This window comes from Peromyscus maniculatus, chromosome 8 (genome assembly GCF_049852395.1).
Source record: "Peromyscus maniculatus bairdii isolate BWxNUB_F1_BW_parent chromosome 8, HU_Pman_BW_mat_3.1, whole genome shotgun sequence".
NCBI classification, from domain to species: Eukaryota; Metazoa; Chordata; class Mammalia; order Rodentia; family Cricetidae; genus Peromyscus; species Peromyscus maniculatus.
In genome coordinates this window covers 55,088,174-55,108,852 of record NC_134859.1, presented here as the reverse complement: position 1 = coordinate 55,108,852, position 20,679 = coordinate 55,088,174, and the positions used below count along the sequence as shown (strand labels likewise).

Genomic DNA, 20,679 nt, shown 5'->3' with positions numbered 1-20,679 from the left:
TGGCTCATACCCAAAATGCCAGCCCTTGAACTTGTGAGCCTGAGGCAGGAAGATGGCCACAATCTTGATGCCAGCCTGTCAAAAAACAACAACAAAACAAGTGACTGGTTGGTGTTAGAAAAGCCTAATTCGGTCACTGTGTAGGAGTGCTTATTACAGAGGGAGAGAAGATAATGAGGAGGCCTTTGAAAAGGTCCTTAGAGGTCAGGAGAGAGGGTGATGATACAGACAAGGGTGGTGTTAGAAATCAGAAGTGGGGGAAAAAAACCCGTTTGGAGTGTGTGAGGTGTGTGTGAGTGGGAGGTGTGTGTGTGTGTGTTTTTTGTTGTTTTAACTGGTGCTCAGGATTGAACAGAGTATTAAGTAAACACTCTACCACCGAGTTACACCCTCAGCCCAAGCTGATGTATTTAGCAAGCAGAATCTCGGGACTTGAGAATTGGATAGGAAACTGAGAACATATATGGATATTGAATCTGAAACCATTGCTTAAGTGCGGTTATTAAGGTGTTGGCTAGTGTATTAGAGAAACTTGGAGCAGCAGTTAAGTATTCAAGGATGCAATGATTAAATCATGGCACATCCAGTGAAATTAACGGTCCCATAACTTAGAGGCCCACACTATGTGAGTGTAAAAAGCCAAGGGCAAACCCTACTCTTGCAAAAACAAACTGTATGTTTGTGTATAGACTAACGTAAGTACACCAATTACTGTGGGAGTGCCTTGGGGACGCAATGGCACTTCCCTTTTCTCTCCAGGGCATGTGCACTGCCTGACTTGTTTGTCCGTTGTTGGAAATGCAGTGTAGAAGGTTCCTGATTTCAGACTTGGGGGCTCGCTCTTCGGATAGGATTCCTGAGCCCTGGGGAGACGAGGACCCGAAGCCAGACGGGATTGAAACCTTTCAGACTCCCGCGCCTTTCCTGCTGACCACGTGTCTGGCCGGCGGAGCACCGCCTCCGCCCCGCCCTACGGCGCCCGGCCTCGGGCCGAGCGGCTCCCTCGCCGCCCCGGCGCCGGCCCGCCCACATCGCGCATGCTCCCTCCTGCAGCGAGGGCGTCAGCCCCCATTCATCCCGCGCGCGGTCGCAGCCCCCTCCTCAAGACCCCTCCCCGAGGGGCGTGCGTCGCGCTTGTGTTTGCGTCATCACGCTACGCCACTGCTCGAGCCTGGGAAGATGGCGGCAGCCGTTCTTAGTGGGCCCTCCGCGGGCTCCCCGGCTGGGGCTCCTGGCGGGGCTGGGGGTCTCTCTACGGTGGGGTCGGGCCCGCGTCTGCGTCTGCTGCTGTTGGAGAGTGTTTCTGGGTTGTTGCAGCCGCGAACGGGGTCCCCCGTTGCCCCCGTGCATCCCCCAATCCACTGGGCCCCACATTTGCCCGGGCTCATGTGCTTATTGCGGCTGCATGGGACAGTGGGTGGGGCCCAGGTAAGTCTGCCGCTCGCGCGGTCAGCGTGGGGAGGCTGGCGAGGCCGCCACGACTGTTTTCACCCACTCCTGAAGCTGCAGTCGTGAGCTTGAGGAGAGCGGAGCCGAGGGTGGAGAATAGTCCTCATTTACCATTCGGGACGGGATTCACGGATCTCGTTATCTGCCGCTTCCCCGGGGAAAAATTAGGCCCTGTTTGTCAGGTCATTGATAGGCACAAAGAAATGAAAGGACTCAGCTCCATGCCTGGTCACTTAACTAGCTGAATGCTTTTCAGCATTTTTCTCTTGGCGAAACTTTTTTGGGGGGTGTTCCCCCCGGGGGTAACTGAACACAGATATTTACTAGCTCTTAGCTGAGGACCTAATCCCCCCATTAGACGCTTCAATAGCAGCCATGATGGCGATGCAGACAAAATGCTGTAACACAAAATTGAATCTGGAATGAAGCCCCTAACCCGGGATAGAGTATTGAGAATTCCCCGAAGGGACGGAAAATAAGGGCATTGTTTGGGGTGGTAGGGGTTTAGATATTGAAGCAAGGGGAGTAGGTAGAGTTGAGGCAGCAGAGGTAGGTAGTCAGGCAGGGGACAGCGTTGTAGGCCTGGTTAGGAGGCTGTGCACAGAAAATTCACACATGCATTCTGTCCTGCAAGCTAGAAACCCGAGTGTCTCATCCTCAGTATGTCGCTTCTTACACGCGTCCGTCAGCAGTCCGTGAAGTTCTGCCTTGTTTTCGCTTGGAGACAAGTCTCACTGTGTGGCCCTGACTGGGCTGGAACTTGTTGAGCTCTTAACTTCCGGTGCCTGGGATCGCTGGGATTAAAGGCACATGCTGTCTTGCTCAGCTGTGTGTGTTTGTTGATGTTGATGGGTATGGACTAGGGTAGCACATTCACAGTCAGCTGTATCAGTCTCAGTTCAAGTGGCTTCTGTTAAACTAGAAATCTGCATTGCACAGGTCAGAGTCCTAAGACAGCGGTCAGGCCCTCAAGTTCCCGTCACTCGACTAGGTCCCTTGGCAATGGTGTAAGCCAGGCTAGCTAGCCCAGGAGCTTCTGTGGATGCTTTTACCTCCTGTTTCTTGATAGGGGATACTAGGATTGCAGATCTTATACTGATATTATGGCAGGGTTCTGGGGAACAAACTCGGGTAGACAGGATTGTTTGGTAAGTGCTTTTATCTGTCACTCTCTTCAGACCTCAGTTGGATGATTGGAATGCTCCAGTTGTCTGCCCCAGTAACATTGTTGTTTGTTTGTTTGTTTTAGAAATCCCTCTCATTTTACCAGTCACCTGTTTTTGTTCTGTTATAGATGTACACTGACTAGTCCTTCAGTGAGCCCTGCACACATGTTCCCCGGATTGTTGTCAGCTGAGACATTTTCTCTAATGTTAATGTCATCTTTACTGTTCCTGCTGTGGCACTATGGCTGTCACCTGGGCTGTGGGGACCCGCTTTGCTGCTTTAGTCTTACTGGTGTTACCTGTTTCTCTCTCTTACACATACACACACACACCACAGAGCAGAGAGAAGGAAGAGCAATCTATAGTGAGTAATGGCACGCAGGGCTTAGCCATATGTGAGGCATTATGGGAAAGTAGCTGTTGGCCAGTCTGGTCTTTGAAGATGCATTTTATCACCCTTTGTGTGTAGGGGTTGGAGCTGTGTCATGGCTAAGGGAATTGAGTGGATCTTTTTGTTTCCCCTGGCAAATCCTGATTAAATATGTACCTGTGGCTTTTTTTAAAAATTTTTTTCTTTTCGTTTTTAGATTTATTGCGCCTGTGTGTGTGTGTGTGTGTGTGTATGTGTGTGTGTGTGTGTGTGTGTGTGAGAGAGAGAGAGAGAGAGAGAGAGAGAGAGAGAGAGAGGTTAGAGAGAGAGAGAGAGAGAGAGAGAGAGAGAGAGAGAGAGAGGTTTGCCTGCATGTTTGTATGTGCACTGCATGTGTACTGGTCCCATGGAGATCAGAAGGGCATTGGATCCCCTGGAACTAGACTTGCAGATGGCTGTGAACCACTACATGGGTGCTAGCCTTTGAACCTGTGTCCTCTTGAAGAGCAGCAAGTGCTCTTAACCACTGAGCCGTCTCTCCAGCTTTTGTTAAGGCATTTCTGGGTTGCCTAGGTCTTGCTCTGTAGACCAGGCTGGCCTTGAACTCAGAGATCCACCTGCCTTTTTTCCTCCCTGGTACTCATGGGATTAAAGGTGTATGCCACAGGCTTCATCTGTGGGTTGTTGTTTTGTTTTGTTTGTTTTTGAGACAGGGTTTCTCTGTGTAGCCCTGGCTGTCCTGGAAGTAGCTCTGTAGATCAGGCTGGCCTCAAACTCAGACCCACCTCCCATGTGCTGGGATTAAAGATGTGTGCCACCAAGCCTGGCTTCACCTGTACTTTGATGTAAGGTCAGGTGTGGAGTTTCCACTTGTGACAGGTCCTCAGAGCTCAATGTTTGGATTTGGAACATTTTGGATCTTCTAATTGTGAGTGTTCAGCCGTGTTTACCTTATGAATTTCTTATTTACACTTTCTTCCACCTAGGAAATAAGCTGCCCAGCACCTAAAAACAATGTTTCTCCTAAAGTAAACATTAAGCATGTACTGAATAAATTAATGAACAATTTCTCCCACCTGAGTAGGGACTTTTTTTTTTTAATATAAAAGTTAAACACTCATTAATTTTGTGTATGTATGGATGTATGCATGCCATGGTGCTCATGTGGAGGTCAGAGGACAACTTCGGGAGTTGGTTCTCCTACCATGTAGGTTCTGGGAGTCAAATACCGGTTGTCAGGCTTGTTGAGCCATGTAGATGGTGCTGGGATCTTATTTATTTTATTCAGCTGTGCCTTCCTTCTTCTGACCAGTATAATGTGGAACTAGAAAGAATGTGCCAGGCGCTGGTGGTGGCCTTATTGTTGAAATCTAGTAGGTGAGTTAGGCTGTTCTCTCTCTCTCTCTCTCTCTCTCTCTCTCTCTCTCTCTCTCTCTCTCTCTCTCTCTCTCGTGCATTGGTATTTTGCCTGCATGTATGTCTGTGTGAGGGTGTTGGATCCCCTGGAACTGGAGTCACAGACAGTTGTGAGTTGCCATGTGGGTGCTGGGAATTGAACTTGGGTCCTCTGGAAGAGCAGCCAGGGCTCATAACCTCTAAGCTATCTCTCCAGTCCTGGGCTGTCCTCTTTTAGCTCTGTGTCTTTGTGTTTTCTTTTTTGCATGGGAGATGAGGGAGGAGGTCAGACAAGACAGAACTTGAGGAAACAGGCTGAAGGACAGACAGCTGTGACACAGGCTGATGGCCTTTTTGGACTCAGAAAGTGCACCTTCAGAAAACCTTCTTAGGCGCAGGGACAGTGAAGGGGTGGGAGAATCTCTTCAGCATCTTTAGTGACCTTTGCCTGATTGACTCCTGTTTTCCTCCACTTCTAGAATCTTTCAGCTCTTGGGGCTTTGGTGAATCTCAGTAATGCACATCTTGGTTCCATCAAGACTCGGTAAGTCTTTAACCCTCTTTCTTCAGGATGGTGTACCTGTAGGAAGTGGGTTGAGTGTGTATTTATGTACCCTTTGTCCCCACCCCATGGATTCAGGAGCTTTTTCCCATTCCAAGAGCTGTGGAGAGTTTTCCTTCTGTGAGCTCACTCGAATTAAACTCAGCATTCCCATCTCCTGGTCCCCACCGAGCTTAGCTCTGCTTCCTCCTTTGCCTGATACTCCACCTCGGCCTGAATCCTCCCTGTGTCTCAGGAGATAGAAACCACAGTAGATCTGGGCATGGAGTCTTACCACAGCCCCGCAAGAATAAAAGGACAGTCAGTAGGTTGCTCTGCCGTCTGACTTCCACCTCTTATCACCGTCTCGTTTGGAAGGTTTGAAGGCCTGTGTCTGCTGTCCTTGCTGGTAGGGGAGAGCCCCACGGAGCTGTTCCAGCAGCACTGTGTCTCCTGGCTTCGGAGCATTCAGCAGGTGTTGCAGGTAAGGCTCTGCTCCCCTCGGTCCTGACCCCAGGATGGGTCGGGTGTGTTTGGACATCAGCTCTGGGACAGAAGGGGTGAAGACAGTCTCCTGCTGTGTGCATACAGGAGATTAAGCTTCCGAATCTGAGAGCTTACTTGACTTGTTTGCCCTTTGGCACACTCAGCTCTCAGCGTCACTCACGGTTTCCTTTCCTAAGGAGTGACACCTCTGCAGTTTTCTGTGAGTCCTGTGTGTGTGTGTGTGTGTGTGGGTTCCTGCCTATTGCTTTGTTACCCTTAGGACATTGTAACCTCTCTCCCCATCACCCCTGTGCCCTCTGCACTTAGTCACTGTGTAAGCAAGTTGTGTGCTAAGCTTAGGGTAAGAGGTTCTTGGACTCCACTTGGGTGGCTCTTAAGTCTATATAGGGACTGGGATATTTTTTATAAACCAGTAGTTTGCAGATTTAGCCATGGAGTTTCTGTTAAATTCTGTGTTTCAGTCCTGTAAAGATGGAACAAATTCTTAGCTTATGGGCCATGTAAAGTCATATCCTCACATGGCACAGTTTGCCGATTTCTATTTTAACAGAAGTCACTTGAACTGAGACTGATAGAGCTGACGTGAAGGGACACCTATTACAGTCAAGACTAGTTCTCTGAGAATGTCGACTGGGAATCTGACCTCCACCTAAGGTGGTGTGGATTTAGGGGTAGGGCCAGAAGTTTACCAGTGCTTTTCTGTTCTGATCAGTAGTTAATTGGGCTATACAGTGTTCTAAGTGTAAAAGCTCTATAGAAGAGGAAGTTGATCATTTGAAGAATGGTAACCATGGCAAATTGATGGGGTTGAGATGCAATTGAGGAGGTAGATGTAGGAGAACCAGCCGTAGGCTTTTTTTTTTTTTTTTTTTTTAATGTATGCAGCAGGCCAGAAGAGGGCACCAGATCTCATTACAGATGGTTGTGAGCCACCATGTGGTTGCTGGGAATTGAACCCAGGGCCTCTGGAAGAACAGTCAGTGCTCTTAACCTCTGAGCCATTGTTTTGTTTTTTTGAGACAGGGTTTTTCTGTGTAGCTTTGGAGCCTGTCCTGGAACTCACTTTGTAGACCAGGCTGGCCTTGAACTTACAGAGATCTGCCTGCCTCTGCCTCCCTAGTGCTGGGATTAAAGGCATGCGCCACCACCTGGCTTCAGCCATAGCCTTTTATTTTATAAGGAATTTGGCCTTTATTCTCTGAGTAGTGGCAGTTGATTAGAAGTTCTAAGTAGATTTCTTGCTGCTATAACACAATACCACAGATTGAGATATAGAACAGGTTTATCTGAATCGTGGTTCTAGAAGCTGGACCATGCAAGTTGAAGGAGAACCATCTCTTGAGGACCTGCTTGCTACATTATAACGTGGTGGATGGCATCAGTGGGATCTGGGGGTGGGAATGAGTGAGTGAGCGAGTGAGTGTGTGTGCGTGCGGGCGCGCGCACGTGTGTGTGTGTGTGTGTGTGTGTGTGTGTGTGTGTGTGCGCGCGCGCGCTGAGCTTCCCTCTGTAACAGATCAGCTCCTGTGGTAACTTGTCTCTTTCTGACTCAGTCAGTGAAACATGCTGCCTCAGCACTGTTGTTTTGGGGATGAAGACCCCAGTAGATGTAATTTGGAGGCTGTGCAAACCGTAGTGGTGACAGGGAAGTATAACTCGAATCTTAAAAGATCTTAAAATAAAAAACCCAGAGCCAGATATCAGGGTGAAAGCTGAAAGATCAGAGAAGCAGAACAGCCAGCCACTAGCTTACCTCAAGAGAGTGGGTACCTGTTTCCACACGCCTTATATACCTTTCTGTGTCCTGCCATATTACTTCTTGGGATTAAAGGTGTGTGCCACCACTGCCTGAACTCTGTCTAATTTAGTGGCTGGCTCTGTCCTCTGATCACCAGGTAAGCTTTACTGGGTGCACAATATATCACCACAGTGAAGTGGTAGGAATGATGTCTTCCCGTTTGCAATTTTCCCTCTGGGTTCTGGGTGAAGAAGGAAGCAGTGAGGAGAGGACCGGAAGAAGACAGACCAGGTAGATGGCTTGGAGAGAGCAGAGGACCTGTGCAGCAGCCTGCACGAGGTGGTGTGGTGGAGCTGATAGAGGTAGTAGGTTTGACAGCCAAGTGAGTGGTCTCATGATTGGCTTGAGGGAGGAGACATGACCAACACGATTTGTGGCCTTCAGAACCTTGGAAGGCAGTCAGGACCCAGAGGGAATAAAGGAAAACCCTGAGTGTGACCTGGAGTGTTGAGCAGCAGCCTTTTCAGTAAACATCCTCTTTATGTGACCATGACCTGGAAGAGGGCTTCTGTGGCTGTGTTTTCCCAGGGGAGTTACCTGTCTAGCCAGGAGTGAAGATGGGGTGGGCTTTGGTCTGTGTCCTTGCCAGCTAAGTGTATTCCACGCTAGGTGTCAGTGGAGAGGAGTTCACTGGAAAGGCCGAGACTGACCCAGCAGCCCCGAGATAGCCAGGCTTGTGGGTTGGATGGACTCCAGAGAGGGTCGCTTCTGTTTCTCCTGGGAGTGACCTCTGCTTATAGTCTGGAGGTGGCACCAGACTGACCCGGAGTCATTTATAATCTTAGTTAATGAGACGAGTGAAAGTGGTTTTGAGGGCTGGAGAGATGGCTCCAAGGTTAAGAGCACTGGCTGCTCTTCCAGAGGTCCTGAGTTCAATTCCCAGCACCCACATGGTGGCTCACAACCGTCTGTAATGAGATCTGGCACCCTCTTCTATAGATGTAACCAACCGTCTTATTAAATAAGAAACACAGAAACAATGCAAAAGAGAAAGCTGAGAGGTCAGAGCTCAGAGCTAAAATCTCACCCTTCCGCCTGCGGTGTCCCAGCTTCCCGAATGAGGGTTCTATTTCCTGTCTGTTCGTCTATTTAAAATATTTTGTTCTGCCTTCTCATTGGTTGTAAACCCAAACACGTGACTGCCTCGTCACTGTCTGAATGTACAGCCCCCTAGGTCTTAAAGGCATATGTCTCCAATGCTGGCTATATCCCTGAACACACAGATATCTATGGGATTAAAGGCGTGTGCCACCACCGCCACACTCTTGCTATGGCTCTAATAGCTCTGACCCCCGGGCAACTTTATTTATTAACATACAATCAAAATCACATTTCAGTACAATTAGATTACCACCACACTCTTCCGTATACATAATAATAATAAAAGGAAGTGGTTTTGAAGAGCTGTAGACACAGATGGATTGGATTGGGATGAGAGGCAACTTTGAGAAGAGGATAGAAGTGAGGGAGATACAAGATCCTTTCAAGATTCTGATTGTCAGAGGAGCCAGAATTGGGCCGTGCTTGGGATTTGGGGTAGAATTTTGTGTCTGCTCAAAGAAAGACTTTCTAACATGGGAGCCACTTGAGTCTGCACATGTCGGTGGGAGGGAAGAAGGGTTACTGAGGCCAGTGCAGGGCCATGTATGGCCAGGAAGGAAGGGTGAGGAAGCCAGGCAGGAAGGGTGAGGAAGCCTGCGTTTTCAGGTTTGGGAGTTGGAAGCTAAGGTAGTCCTGGTCTTTGGCTTCAGTTTTTTTCTGCCAAATTGAAGGCAAGGCCATGCAGGATGGCAGTGGTGGGGGGATCGGGATTTGTAAGTTCAGTGAAGAAATCTAGCTGGAGAGAAACGTAGTGGGATTGCTGGACAGTGGTGAAGGCCTGTTTGTAGTTCGTGGGCCCAGCTGTTCTTGCCTTTTAAAATAAAGGGATTTGTCAAGATGGCTTAGCGGGTAAAGCCACTTGCTGCCAAGTCCGATGACCTTAGTTCATCCTGGACATGAGGAAGGAAAACTGAGTCCTGAAGGGTGTCCTCTGACTCCATGCTCCGGCCTTCACAAATCAGTCAGTCGATCCATCAATCAGTAAGAGAAGAAGAAGACAGCAAATGAATTCCTTCTGAGATAAGCTAAAACCCAGGCCCCTCCTGCCAGACCCTCCTGCCTTAGCTCCTTCGATAGCGAGGCCACAGGCACACCAGGCGCCTGGCCGTTCATGTTTTCCTAGTTAGTATTCTCCTCTGGTTGTTGGCACATAGTCTCCTCGGGTTTAGAAGAAGGTGTATGCCAAGTGATTTTTTTTATTCCTCCCTTCAGGTTCTTTTAATTTTCCAGAAAAGTCCTGAAACAAAGTAGCTTTTCCCCATGAATTCCAGGGTGGGTGTGAGTTACACTTGGAGAGATGGGGCAGAGAAATGCAGTATGGGAGATAAGGACCTTTGAGATCTAAACACTCAGGTCTTTTAGGTGTGGCTTTGTTACTTTTTTTCTTCAAACAGCTTTCCTGTGACCCAGATACATTTTTGTAGTTTATTATTTTTGAGGTTCTGGGGATGGAACCCATTGCCTCATGCATGCTAGGCAAGTGGACACCACCCCCAGTTTTCTAGTCACTAGCTACTAAAATATAAACGTCCTTTCTACAGACACGTGTTCCTTTTGTAACCTCTTTCTTGTTGATGGTAGAGGTGACGGTAATATTGACATTCGCTGTGCTGTTTCTTGAAAGCCCTGTCGTGTTGTACCCCATGACCCTCTTCCTGTGACAGTGAGGGTAAGGTTTACAGCATGGGTGTCTTTGCTTTTAGTCCCAGGACTCACCACCCACCATGGAGCTGGCCGTGGCTATCCTGAGGGATCTGCTCCGATATGCATCCCAGCTTCCCACGCTGTTCCGGGACATCTCCACCAACCACCTTCCTGGGCTTCTTACTTCCTTGCTGGGCCTCAGACCAGAGGTGAGACTTTACAGTTCTGGCTTTTATACTGTTTGGATTAAATAATGTTATGGGACCTGCTTAGAGGGTAGGAATTAGGAAGTGTGAGGATAAGAAAATAGTGACTGACTGTTCAGGATAAGAGACCTTAGGGCCAGGGAGGAGACGCAAGAGTATGTATGGGCTGTTGATGCTTGGCCTTTTCCTTCTGATTTCTGCTTTTCCCACAGTGTGAGCAATCAGCTTTGGAGGGAATGAAGGCTTGTGTGACCTATTTTCCTCGGGCCTGTGGCTCTCTAAAAGTAAGTACTTACGAATCTGTGACAGCTCTCCGCCTTAGATTCCATCCCTGCCGTTTCTAAGCTCTTATTGCAACAACTACTGGATAATGATGCTACCATGGAGTACTTACTTAGTCCTCACAGTGGGGACGGCTGTAAATTACCTGCCTAAGATGAACAGGGCTTGGAGCTTGTGTCTGTCTAATGCTAGGGCCCATAAGCTCCTTTCCTCTTCTCTCCCTCTCTCATACCCTCTTTTATTAATTTTTAAATTTAGATTTATTTTTTAAAAAACTATGTGTATGAGTATTTTGCTTGCGTGTTTCTCTATGAGCCACACGTGTCTCTGGTGCTCGTAGAGGCCAGAAGGTGTTAAGTCTTCCGGAACTGGAGTTAACAGATGGTTGTGAGCTGCCATGTGAGTGCTGGGAACCTAACCAGAGTCCTCTCTGCAAGAGCGACCATGTGCCTTACAGCTGAGCCACCTCTCCAGCCCTGCCACCGCCACCCCTTTCTAATGACTGCTTGACCACTGCGCTCCAGGCCCCACCCTCACCCTTCCCTCCCCAGTCTGCCTGTGGATCTTTAGAACACTGCTTGATTTTACTGCTGTCCTGCCTGCTCTGAAACAGTAAGAGTTCCAATCAGGAAGGATGGTGCTAAAGAGACTTTAGTAGCACCCCCTTTATTTCTGGCTTTGGTGTTTCTGGTTTCAGCTACCCTTGTTCAGGCAGAAATGGTAGCATGGCTTTGTCATGGAGAAGGTGCTGGCCACCAAGCCTGTTCTGCCTTTCCTTGCCAGTTTCACTCAGAGAAGACTTGCTCTTACAGTCGATCCTAGCATGCCAGCATTTCCCCTTTCCCATTAAGTTAAGAACTTTAAGCCTTTTCACTTAAAGGAAGAGCGTTACAGCTTCTCTTTGGCCAGCCTGAGCTGACAGCGTTTGAGCTCATCCTAAAGTAAGGGCTGTTCAGCACAGGCACTGGTGTCATGTCTGACAGTGCGGGGAGCAGCGGGGATGCCGAGAGAACGGAGCTGTCCCCTCCAGAGCGGTCTGTTGTCACCGCCGCGGTGGTTTACCACTGGAAGTCGGCAAGCCCGTACTGTACCCAGTTTGTGACTTCCACTTTATGATGGGTCAGTGTGCACAGGAAGAACATAGACGGCGTGGGGGTGCCTGCCCTAGGGTGGCTGAGGAAGGAGGATCGTGAGTTTGGAGTTAGTCTAAGCTGTAAAGTGAAACTTTAAAACAACAACAACAACAACAACAACAACAAATTAAACATAAAACCTACCATGTATGTGATTTGAAATTATAACATAAAAAACATATAGCCTTCTCTCTCTCTCTCTCTCTCTCTCTCTCTCTCTGTGTGTGTGTGTGTGTGTATATATATATACATATATATATATATATACACACACACACATACACACACACACATAAGAATTTGGAATTTATAGTTTCAACAGTCTACTAGAGGTGTTGATACATATTGCTTATGAATAAGGGGTATGTGTCACTAACTAGTTACCTACAATATGTGAAGTCTCAAAGCAGTTATTTCTCAGTGAACATATTTGTACTGATTCTTCCATTTTCATTTGGGTGCTCCTAATCACAACTAATAGAAGTTGTAAGTAATCAGGACAGGATTTTTGTTTTTCTCTTTTCTGCTGTGGAATGAGCTCAATCCAACCACTGAATTACATCCTCAGCCTTCTCAGAGTTACGATTTAAATTCATAAAACAAAAATGCATGGAATTAGGAACATTCTTTTTCAGTTAAAGTGTTTTGAAATAGTTTAAAAATTACAGACTAGAGCTGGCAAGATGGTTTAATGTGTAAGGCACTTACCAAGTCTGATGACTTGGGTTTGATTCCCAGAAACTATGTGGTGGAAAGAAAAAAATCAACATTGGGCTGGAGAGATGGCTCAGAGGTTAAGAGCACAGGTTGTTCTTCCAAAGGTCCTGAGTTCAATTTTCAGCAACCACATGGTGGCTCACAGCCATCTGTAATGAGATCTGGCGCCCTCTTCTGGTGTGCAGACATACATGCAGGCAACAGTGTAGTATACATAATAAATAAATAAATACTTTTTTAAAAAGAAAAAGAATTAACATATATGAGGCATGCATGTGCAAAAACACAAAAATTTAAAATAAATCTTTTAGAATAGGATATGCAAATTTATTAACAGGTTAAATAAGATCTTTAAGAAAATTTGTATGTGTGTTCCCTTTGTGCATATGGTAAGTTGGAGAATAACTTTTAGGAGTAGATCTCTCTTCCCATGGGCTCTGGTCATTGGGCTTATGTAGCAAACGCTTTGACTGGATGAGCTGTCTCGCCAGCTCAGGTCATGCTTTAAAGTAGTAATTTTAAGGTAGAGAGCATTCCTTCAGTGACTAGGAGAAATATAGAAGTAAAAATTCTATTATTTACCTGTCCTCCAGGGACTTTGTAGGAATATATGGCACACCTAGAAGCCACAGGGATATTCAGGGATCAAGAACTACCTTGGTTTCCCTTGTCCCTGGTGAGTTTAAAGGAAGTAGTCATGAGCCCCAGATGATCACTCTGGCAGATCTGCACAGTCTACTGGTATGAGGTCAGCAGGGTCCTGGGTCAAGCAAGCTAGATCTAGGGAGCTGGTCTTCATAAGAAGTTATGGAAAGCACATATCAGGATTGCCCACAGTGAGAAACTAGGAAGGAAGGGAGAACTGGAAACTCAGGGTGACTGAGCCCTACTTGTGGTATGAGAGAATGGTAACCATTCACAGTGGGTACCATGGCAGCGTAGACTTACAATTCACTGTAGAACTCAGTCTTGTTAAATCTGTGATTTGAATTTGTGATGCATGCAGTTGATGTGTTAAGGTCTGTTACAATGTGAAAGGAACAAATGAGTTCATTGCTGACAGTCATTGGTCCTGCTGATAAGCGTATTTGTTTGCATTTCAAATTGAGAGAGCCAGGTGTGATGGTGTAAGCCTTTAATCCCAGCCCTTGGGAGGCAGAGGCAGGTGGTTCTCTGTGAGTTCAAGGCCAGCCTAATCTCAAAGTGAGTTCCAGGATAGCCAGAGCTGTTACATAGAGAAGCCCTGTCTCAAAAACAAAAGAAAAAGAAAAAATGGAGAGATATGCTATATTTTACATAGTTATTGAAACTAATGATGGATTTCCCCCAGTATCACTCATGTATTCACAAGCCCCCTTTTTCCACCCCAAATCAGTGTGGACCTGAGGCTGAACACTTACTCCTCGCCCTCTTGTATCAGGCAGAGGGTTTGCTGATAGACAGGTGTCAGCTCTGAGATTTGCTGCCTTTGCTCTGCCCCTCCACAGCCTGCTCTTGTGACCCAGTCCTGGGCCCATCCCTCTGGGCAGTGCATTCGTTCTGGGTCCTCATTTCTGTATCTCAGCTCATAGTCGGACTGCGAGTCGTTGTTTTTCAGAACTGCCATTTGGCTTCAGAAGAAAGGACTGCCATTTGCAAAAACTAGCAGAGGGAGCCCAGTTGTTTTGGGGGCAGGGGCCAGGCCGTTTCTCCCCTGAAGGAGGCTAAGAACGAGAGCTCATGTTCAGGGTGTCTCTCTAGCACAGAAATGCACCTGCTAGTACCTGTCCCTGTCCCATGGATGCCTGACGCTTCCTGTGTCTATAGGAAAGCAGACTCTCAGGTGGAAAGACTGCTGTGGAGAATCTTGTCACTGCCCCGTAACCTCTTCCCTTCTTCCCTCCTCCAGGGCAAGCTGGCTTCCTTTTTCCTGTCTCGGTTAGATGCCTTGAACCCTCAGCTCCAACAGGTAAAGGGAAGGGAGAGGCACAGAGCCCAGGGGTTCTGACCTGGGCTATCTTTTAGGGCTCATTCTTAGGCATTATTTGTTAGAGCATTTGGACCCTCTTCTTGCTTTCTCCCTATTAACGTACACAATTCCTGCTTTCGTTCTCTTGGAGACTCGTGCCTCCCTGTTCCTTGAGCTCTTGTTGATCTGTATCTCTGGCGTTAGTGGGGTGGGAGACCCAGGGCTGAGCTAGTTCCTTTCTGACCAGCTTTCCGCCCTTTTGCAGTTGGCCTGTGAGTGTTACTCCAGGTTGCCCTCTTTAGGTGCTGGCTTTTCCCAGGGTCTGAAGCACACAGAGAACTGGGAGCAGGAGCTGCACAGCCTGTTGGCCTCGTTGCACAGCTTGCTGGGGACCCTGTATGAGGGAGCAGAGACCGGTAGGGGCTTTGTGCTCAGGAGATGGATGGGCTTCCATGGGCTGTGTGGCAGAAGGGAACAGGAGGGTGGTCCAGAGAGGCAGGACAGTGGGTTTCTGGGCATCAGGGATGAGAAGATAAGCGGGTCATCTACCACAAACGAGAAAGGATGGGGCCTGGAGAGATGGTTCAGTGGTTCAGAACCCTGACTGCTCTTCCAGAGGACCGGGGTTTGCGTCCCAGAACCCCCCTGGCAGCTCACACAAGTGAAAAAGGGGGGATGGGGGAGAGACAGAGTGTACAGGTGCTTGTGTTGCTGCCCAGCTCCTGTGCAGAGTGAAGGCCCTGGAGTAGAGATGCTGCTCTCCCAGTCAGAAGACAGTAATACTCATGTCCTCCTCCAGCTTCGGCAGAGGTTTTCAGGACTGGCCCGTTGCCTGGGGCTCATGCTCAGGTGTGTAGGTATTGGAGGGACTGGTCTTGGGGCTGGAGAAGTTGAGGTGGGTGTTTGGAGTCAAGCTGGGGTGACTGCTCTGAGGTTCTCTTTGCTCTGGTTCTCTAGCTCTGAGTTTGGGGCTCCTGTGTCCGTTCCTGTGCAGGAAATCTTGGACCTCATCTGCCGGATCCTCAGCATCAGTAGCAAGAATATCGTGAGTGGACTTTGTCTTCCACTTGTAGCCTTGCCTGGGACCCTGGGCATCTGGACAGCACCCACAGTGTCATCTCTGAAACTTTGTCCCTGACACGTGTGTGGCTGTCAGTGGACTCGCTCCCACAGAGCAGAGCCACCTGTGGTCAGTGCAGAGAGTGAATTTGGGGGTGAGCCATGGCATTGTTAAAGGGCTCAGCTATCCTCTCCTGCAAGGTGGGAGACGAGTTTGGGTCGAGTTGGGCCAGGGAGTGGGTCTGTGTTGTCCAGTCTGACCCACCTGCTCTCCTTCTGTCTTTCTCTGGTTCTTCTTTCCTTTTTCCATCCTTCTTTTGCTGACTTTTTCTTCAGAACTTGCTTGGAGATGGTCCCCTCAGGCTGCTGCTGCTGCCCTCTATCCACCTGGAAGCCTTGGACTTGCTCTCGGCACTGATCCTTGCGTAAGTGGGATGGTCATGGTGTGGCGAGGGCACGAACCTACTGGAAATGAAGGCCACTGTTCCATCCTCTGCCCCCAGGTGTGGAGGCAGACTCTTGCGTTTTGGGGCCCTGATCAGCCGCCTGCTTCCCCAGGTCCTCAGCACCTGGAGTACCGGGAGGGATACTCTGGCTCCAGGCCAGGAGAGGCCCTACAGGTAATTGTCCAGGAAGAGGATAGAGTGGAGAGGGTGGTGAGAATGCGTGGGTGGCCCAGGAGCTCTGGCATGTCGGTCCTTATTCATACCCTGCTCTCCTTGCTCCTGCTCCAGCACCATCCGGACAAAGGTATATGCTATCTTAGAGCTGTGGGTGCAGGTTTGTGGGGCCTCAGCAGGGATGCTCCAGGGAGGAGCCTCAGGAGAGGCCTTGCTCACCCACCTACTCAGTGACATCTCTCCACCAGCGGATGCTCTGAAGGTGAGTGAGACCTTGGCTCCTCTTCCCCCAGCTCCTGTGTCTGTTTCCTGACTGTCCTGACTTCCTGTTTGCCTGTACGCATGACTATGTTTCCTTTTACCACAAGTTGTGTGGTCCCAGAGGAAGCTCCGATGGAGGTTTGCAAAGTGGGAAGCCAAGTGCCCCGAAGAAGCTAAAGCTCGACGTGGGAGAAGCTTTGGCCCCCTCCAGCCACAGGAAGGGAGACAGGAACGCCAACAGCGATGTGTGTGCCGCTGCACTGAGAGGTGGGTCCACGGGAAAGGAGGGGCCGAGCCCAGTTGGCAAAGGAGAGCATGCAGGAGCAGACAGTCGGGCCGCCCTTAGATTGGGGGTCTGGTAGTCTTTCCTGATCTCCCAAGGTCTCAGTTGAATTTACTCAAGCACTTGACACGTGCACTGTGTGTGCCAGGGACAGTACGAGCACTTGGGGAAGCCATGGATCCATGCCAGTGGAGGTCACGTACCCTGAAGAGCAGGATGCTTGGGGCTTCTCTGCATCCAGTGCATCTGGGAATGTAGGCAGCAGTTAAGTGAATGCCACACAGTTAGTTAGTCGATGCCTTTCCTTTGGGTCCATGTATTCTTACTATCTGCTATCTCCTTGTCAAGGTGAGGCCAGTTCTCCTCAAGTACATACAGATAGACATCGATAATGTCTTACCTGCATTATCTGTCATCCCCATTTTATACCAGTGGAAGAAAACCGAGGGGGTAAATGCCTTGCCCAGGGTAGGCAGTGGCAGAACTGGGTGTTCCTTCCTGTTGGTCTGTGTGTCTTCGCATTTCAGTCTGCCTCTGACACGCCATTCTGTTCTCAGGCCTCAGCCGGACCATCCTCATGTGTGGGCCTCTCATCAAGGAGGAGACTCACAGGGTTAGTGGAGGTGGTCCTCATGGCGTCTGGGGAGGGGGCCACTGCCCTGGGTACTTGGGAGTGTTTACCCCAGAGGTGGGCCCGTTAAAACCTGGGAACAAGGCCCTGGCCTTGAAGGGTTGGGTGGTCTTGGTGACATTTCTAGACTCACTGTCTTCTTTTCAGAGACTTCACGATCTAGTGCTGCCCCTGGTCATGAGTGTCCAGCAGGGCGAGGTCCTCAGCGGCTCCCCTTACAACAGTGCCTGCTGTCGCCGGGAGCTCTACCGCCTGCTGCTGGCCTTACTGCTGGCGCCTTCCCCTCGCTGCCCACCTCCTCTGGCCTGCGCCCTGAAGGCTTTCTCTCTTGGCCAAGAGGAAGATAGTCTAGAGGTAATTGCTCACTGGCCAGATCTTTCTTTGATTCCGGGGGTTCTTTTGTTCTGATGCTTGCCGCGTGAGACCCTGTGTTCCTGATGCTCTGGCCCTCTCTTCCTTCCGTAGGTTTCCTCTTTCTGCTCCGAAGCATTAGTGACCTGTGCTGCTCTCACACACCCCCGAGTTCCTCCCCTGCAGAGCTCAGGCCCTGCCTGCCCCGCCCCTGCCCCCGTTCCTCCTCCTGAGGCCCCATCTCCGTTCAGGGCTCCCCCCTTCCACCCTCCGGGTCCCATACCCTCCATAGGTGCGATGCCATCTCCAGGCCCGGCACCTCCCGCGGGCCCCTTGCCCTCGGCAGGCCCCATTCCCACACTAGGCTCCATGTCCTCGGCTGGCTCTGTGCAGTCCACAGGCCCAGTGCCCTCTCGCCCCGGGCCTCCAGCAACAGCCAACCACTTAGGCCTCTCTGTCCCGGGCCTGGTGTCTGTCCCACCCAGGCTCCTTCCTGGCCCTGAAAACCACCGTGCAGGCTCCAGTGAGGATCCTGTCCTTGCTCCTAGTGGGACCCCTCCACCTAGCATACCTCCAGATGAAACTTTTGGTGGGAGAGTACCCCGGCCAGCCTTCGTCCACTATGATAAAGAGGAGGCGTCTGATGTGGAGATCTCCTTGGAAAGCGACTCTGATGACAGTGTGGTGATTGTACCCGAGGGGCTTCCATCCCTGCCACCTCCACCACCATCAGGCAGTCCTCCCCCTGTGGCTCCCGCTGGCCCACCAACAGCCTCCCCTCCTGTGCCAGCCAAGGAGGATTCTGAAGAACTGCCTGCAACTCCAGGGCCTCTACCGCCCCCTCCGCCCCCTCCCCCACCTGTTTCTGGTCCTGTGACACTTCCACCACCCCAGCTGGTCCCTGAAGGGACTCCTGGAGGAGGAGGAGGAGGAGGAGGAGGAGGAGGAGGAGGAGGACCCACAGCCATGGAAGAAGATTTGACAGTTATTAATATCAACAGCAGTGATGAAGAGGAAGAAGAGGAGGAGGAAGAGGAGGAGGAAGATGAAGATGAGGAGGAAGAAGAAGACTTTGAGGAAGAGGAGGAAGATGAAGAAGAGTATTTTGAAGAGGAAGAGGAGGAAGAGTTTGAGGAGGAATTTGAGGAGGAGGAAGGTGAATTAGAAGAGGAAGAGGAGGAGGAGGAGGAAGAGGAAGAAGAGTTGGAAGAGGTAGAAGAGTTTGGTTCGATAGGGGGAGAGGTAGAAGAAGGTGGACCTCCACCCCCAACACTGCCCCCTGCCCTGCCACCTACGGACTCCCCGAAAGCACAGCCCGAGGCAGAACCCGAACCTGGGCTCTTATTGGAAGTGGAAGAGCCAGGGGCAGAGGAGGTGCCAGAGCCTGAGACGGCTCCCACCCTGGCCCCCGAGGTGCTCCCCTCCCAGGAGGAGGTGGAGCAGGAGGGGGGGAGCCCTACAGCAGGGCCTCCTCAGGAGCTTGTTGAAGAAGAGGCCTCTGCTCCTCCTGCCCTGCTGGAAGAGGGGACTGAGGGTGGAGGTGACAAGGTGCCACCCCCACCTGAGACACCTGCAGAAGAAGAGATGGAGGCAGAAGCAGAGGCTGCAGCTCCCCAGGAGAAGGTGAGGGTCAGCCGGGAGGGCCGGGGTGGGGGGTGGGGGGGAGTGGCCGACCGGCAAAGACCGCAGTTGCTTACGTAAAGGGAGGCTTTGCTCCAGCCTGCCCTCACCTCCTGTGCGTGTGTGACTTTGAATTTTGTGTCTTTGTCCCTGAAAGGAGCAAGACGACACGGCGGCCATGCTGGCTGACTTCATCGACTGTCCCCCTGATGATGAGAAGCCACCCCCTGCCGAGGAGCCCGACTCTTAGCCCCCTCTGCACCCTGACACTTTGTATCCAATAAAATTACCTCTGTAGATATTTATGTTGCTCTTGGCTCTGGCCACACTGGTCCCGGACTGGAGCCTGAGTGAGTGCTGGGGTTTACTGCCTCCTCTGTAGCTGGCTGTTGTCTTCACTGGCCTGAAGAAGAACCTTGGCTTCAAGAAGTGGCTAACTGTCCTGTCAGTCAGTGTTGGAGTTTTCAGTTCTTGTCCTCTGTTGTTTTCTGCAGGAGCTTGCCATGTGGTCCAGGCTGGCCGTGAATTCATCATCTTGTGTCAACTTCCCTTGTCCCAAAGCCCCCCCCCCAATCCCACCCCTCTGCTTTCTAATGTCACGTGAGCTGAATTGACTGTGGGTGGTGCTACAGAGAGCTGTGTTTTGCTTCTGAGTTTGTCGTGCAAGGCTAGCATTTTGAGGTTAGCAGTTGAACTTGAATAGGTTTAAAAAAAAATCCCCAAGTTATTTTGAAAAATTTTAACCCCCCAGGGAAATTGTTAGAATACTTAACCTCTTCCTAGACTCACCAGTTATCAGTATTTAACTATATTAGCTTTTCTCTTACCTCCATAGATCTGTATCTATAGATAGACCTGTATACACTTATATAATCTTAGGCATCTGTATTACGTTGTTGAACTCAGTAAGTTGTAGGCATCATGACCTTTGTCCCCTAGATCTTCGGTGTTACTTGAGATTAAGAACATAATACTGGGTGGGCACTGGTGGCACATGCCTTTAATCCCATCACCAGGCAGGATCTCTGAGTTTGAATCCAGCCTGGTCTACAGAGCAAATTCCAATACATCCAGAGCTATATAGAGAACCCTATTTTGAAAATTAAAAGAAGGAAAGAAAAAAACCCTAACACTGGAGGTTGGAGAGATGGTTCAGCAGTTAAAAGCAGTGGCTGCTTTTCCAGAGAACTCAGGTTCAGTTTCTAGCACCCACAGGGCAGCCCACAGCTGCCTGTAACTTTAGTTCCAGGGGATCTGACACCTGGTCTCCATGGATACCAGGCTAACAAATGGTACACAAACATATATGCAGGTAAAACACCTATCCACATAACTTAAAACACACCGACACCCCTACAATCAAACAACCATGGCTGGAAGTACTCAGTTGTAGAGGACGCGTCTAGTGTGCATGAAACACTGGCCTCCACCCCCAGCCCTCATGGCGCTGCTCAGCAACACACCACAGTCAGGCATGCTGACGCACACTTGTGATCTCAGCACACAATGCTAGAGGCTGGGGGATCAGAAGTTAGTCACTTGGCTGTATTGTGAGTCTGAGGCTAGCCTGGGTTACAGGAGACCCTATCTCAGCCCC

The 20,679-nt window shown here is 49.9% G+C and overlaps 1 protein-coding gene across 1 annotated transcript; it reads left to right on the top strand.

Annotated features, from left to right (window-relative positions):
* Positions 1-986: 986 nt before the first annotated feature.
* Positions 987-19,383, top strand: Pelp1 (proline, glutamate and leucine rich protein 1). The gene is made up of 17 exons (XM_006994145.4): positions 987-1,428; positions 4,860-4,924; positions 5,300-5,405; positions 10,031-10,180; positions 10,390-10,461; positions 14,198-14,257; positions 14,523-14,673; positions 14,977-15,106; positions 15,215-15,302; positions 15,653-15,741; positions 15,820-15,936; positions 16,051-16,198; positions 16,305-16,464; positions 17,038-17,093; positions 17,259-17,465; positions 17,577-19,085; positions 19,240-19,383. Exons 1-17 carry the CDS (start codon positions 1,180-1,182, stop codon positions 19,330-19,332), a joined length of 3,450 nt encoding a protein of 1,149 aa, XP_006994207.1. The 5' UTR covers positions 987-1,179; the 3' UTR covers positions 19,333-19,383.
* Positions 19,384-20,679: the final 1,296 nt, after the last annotated feature.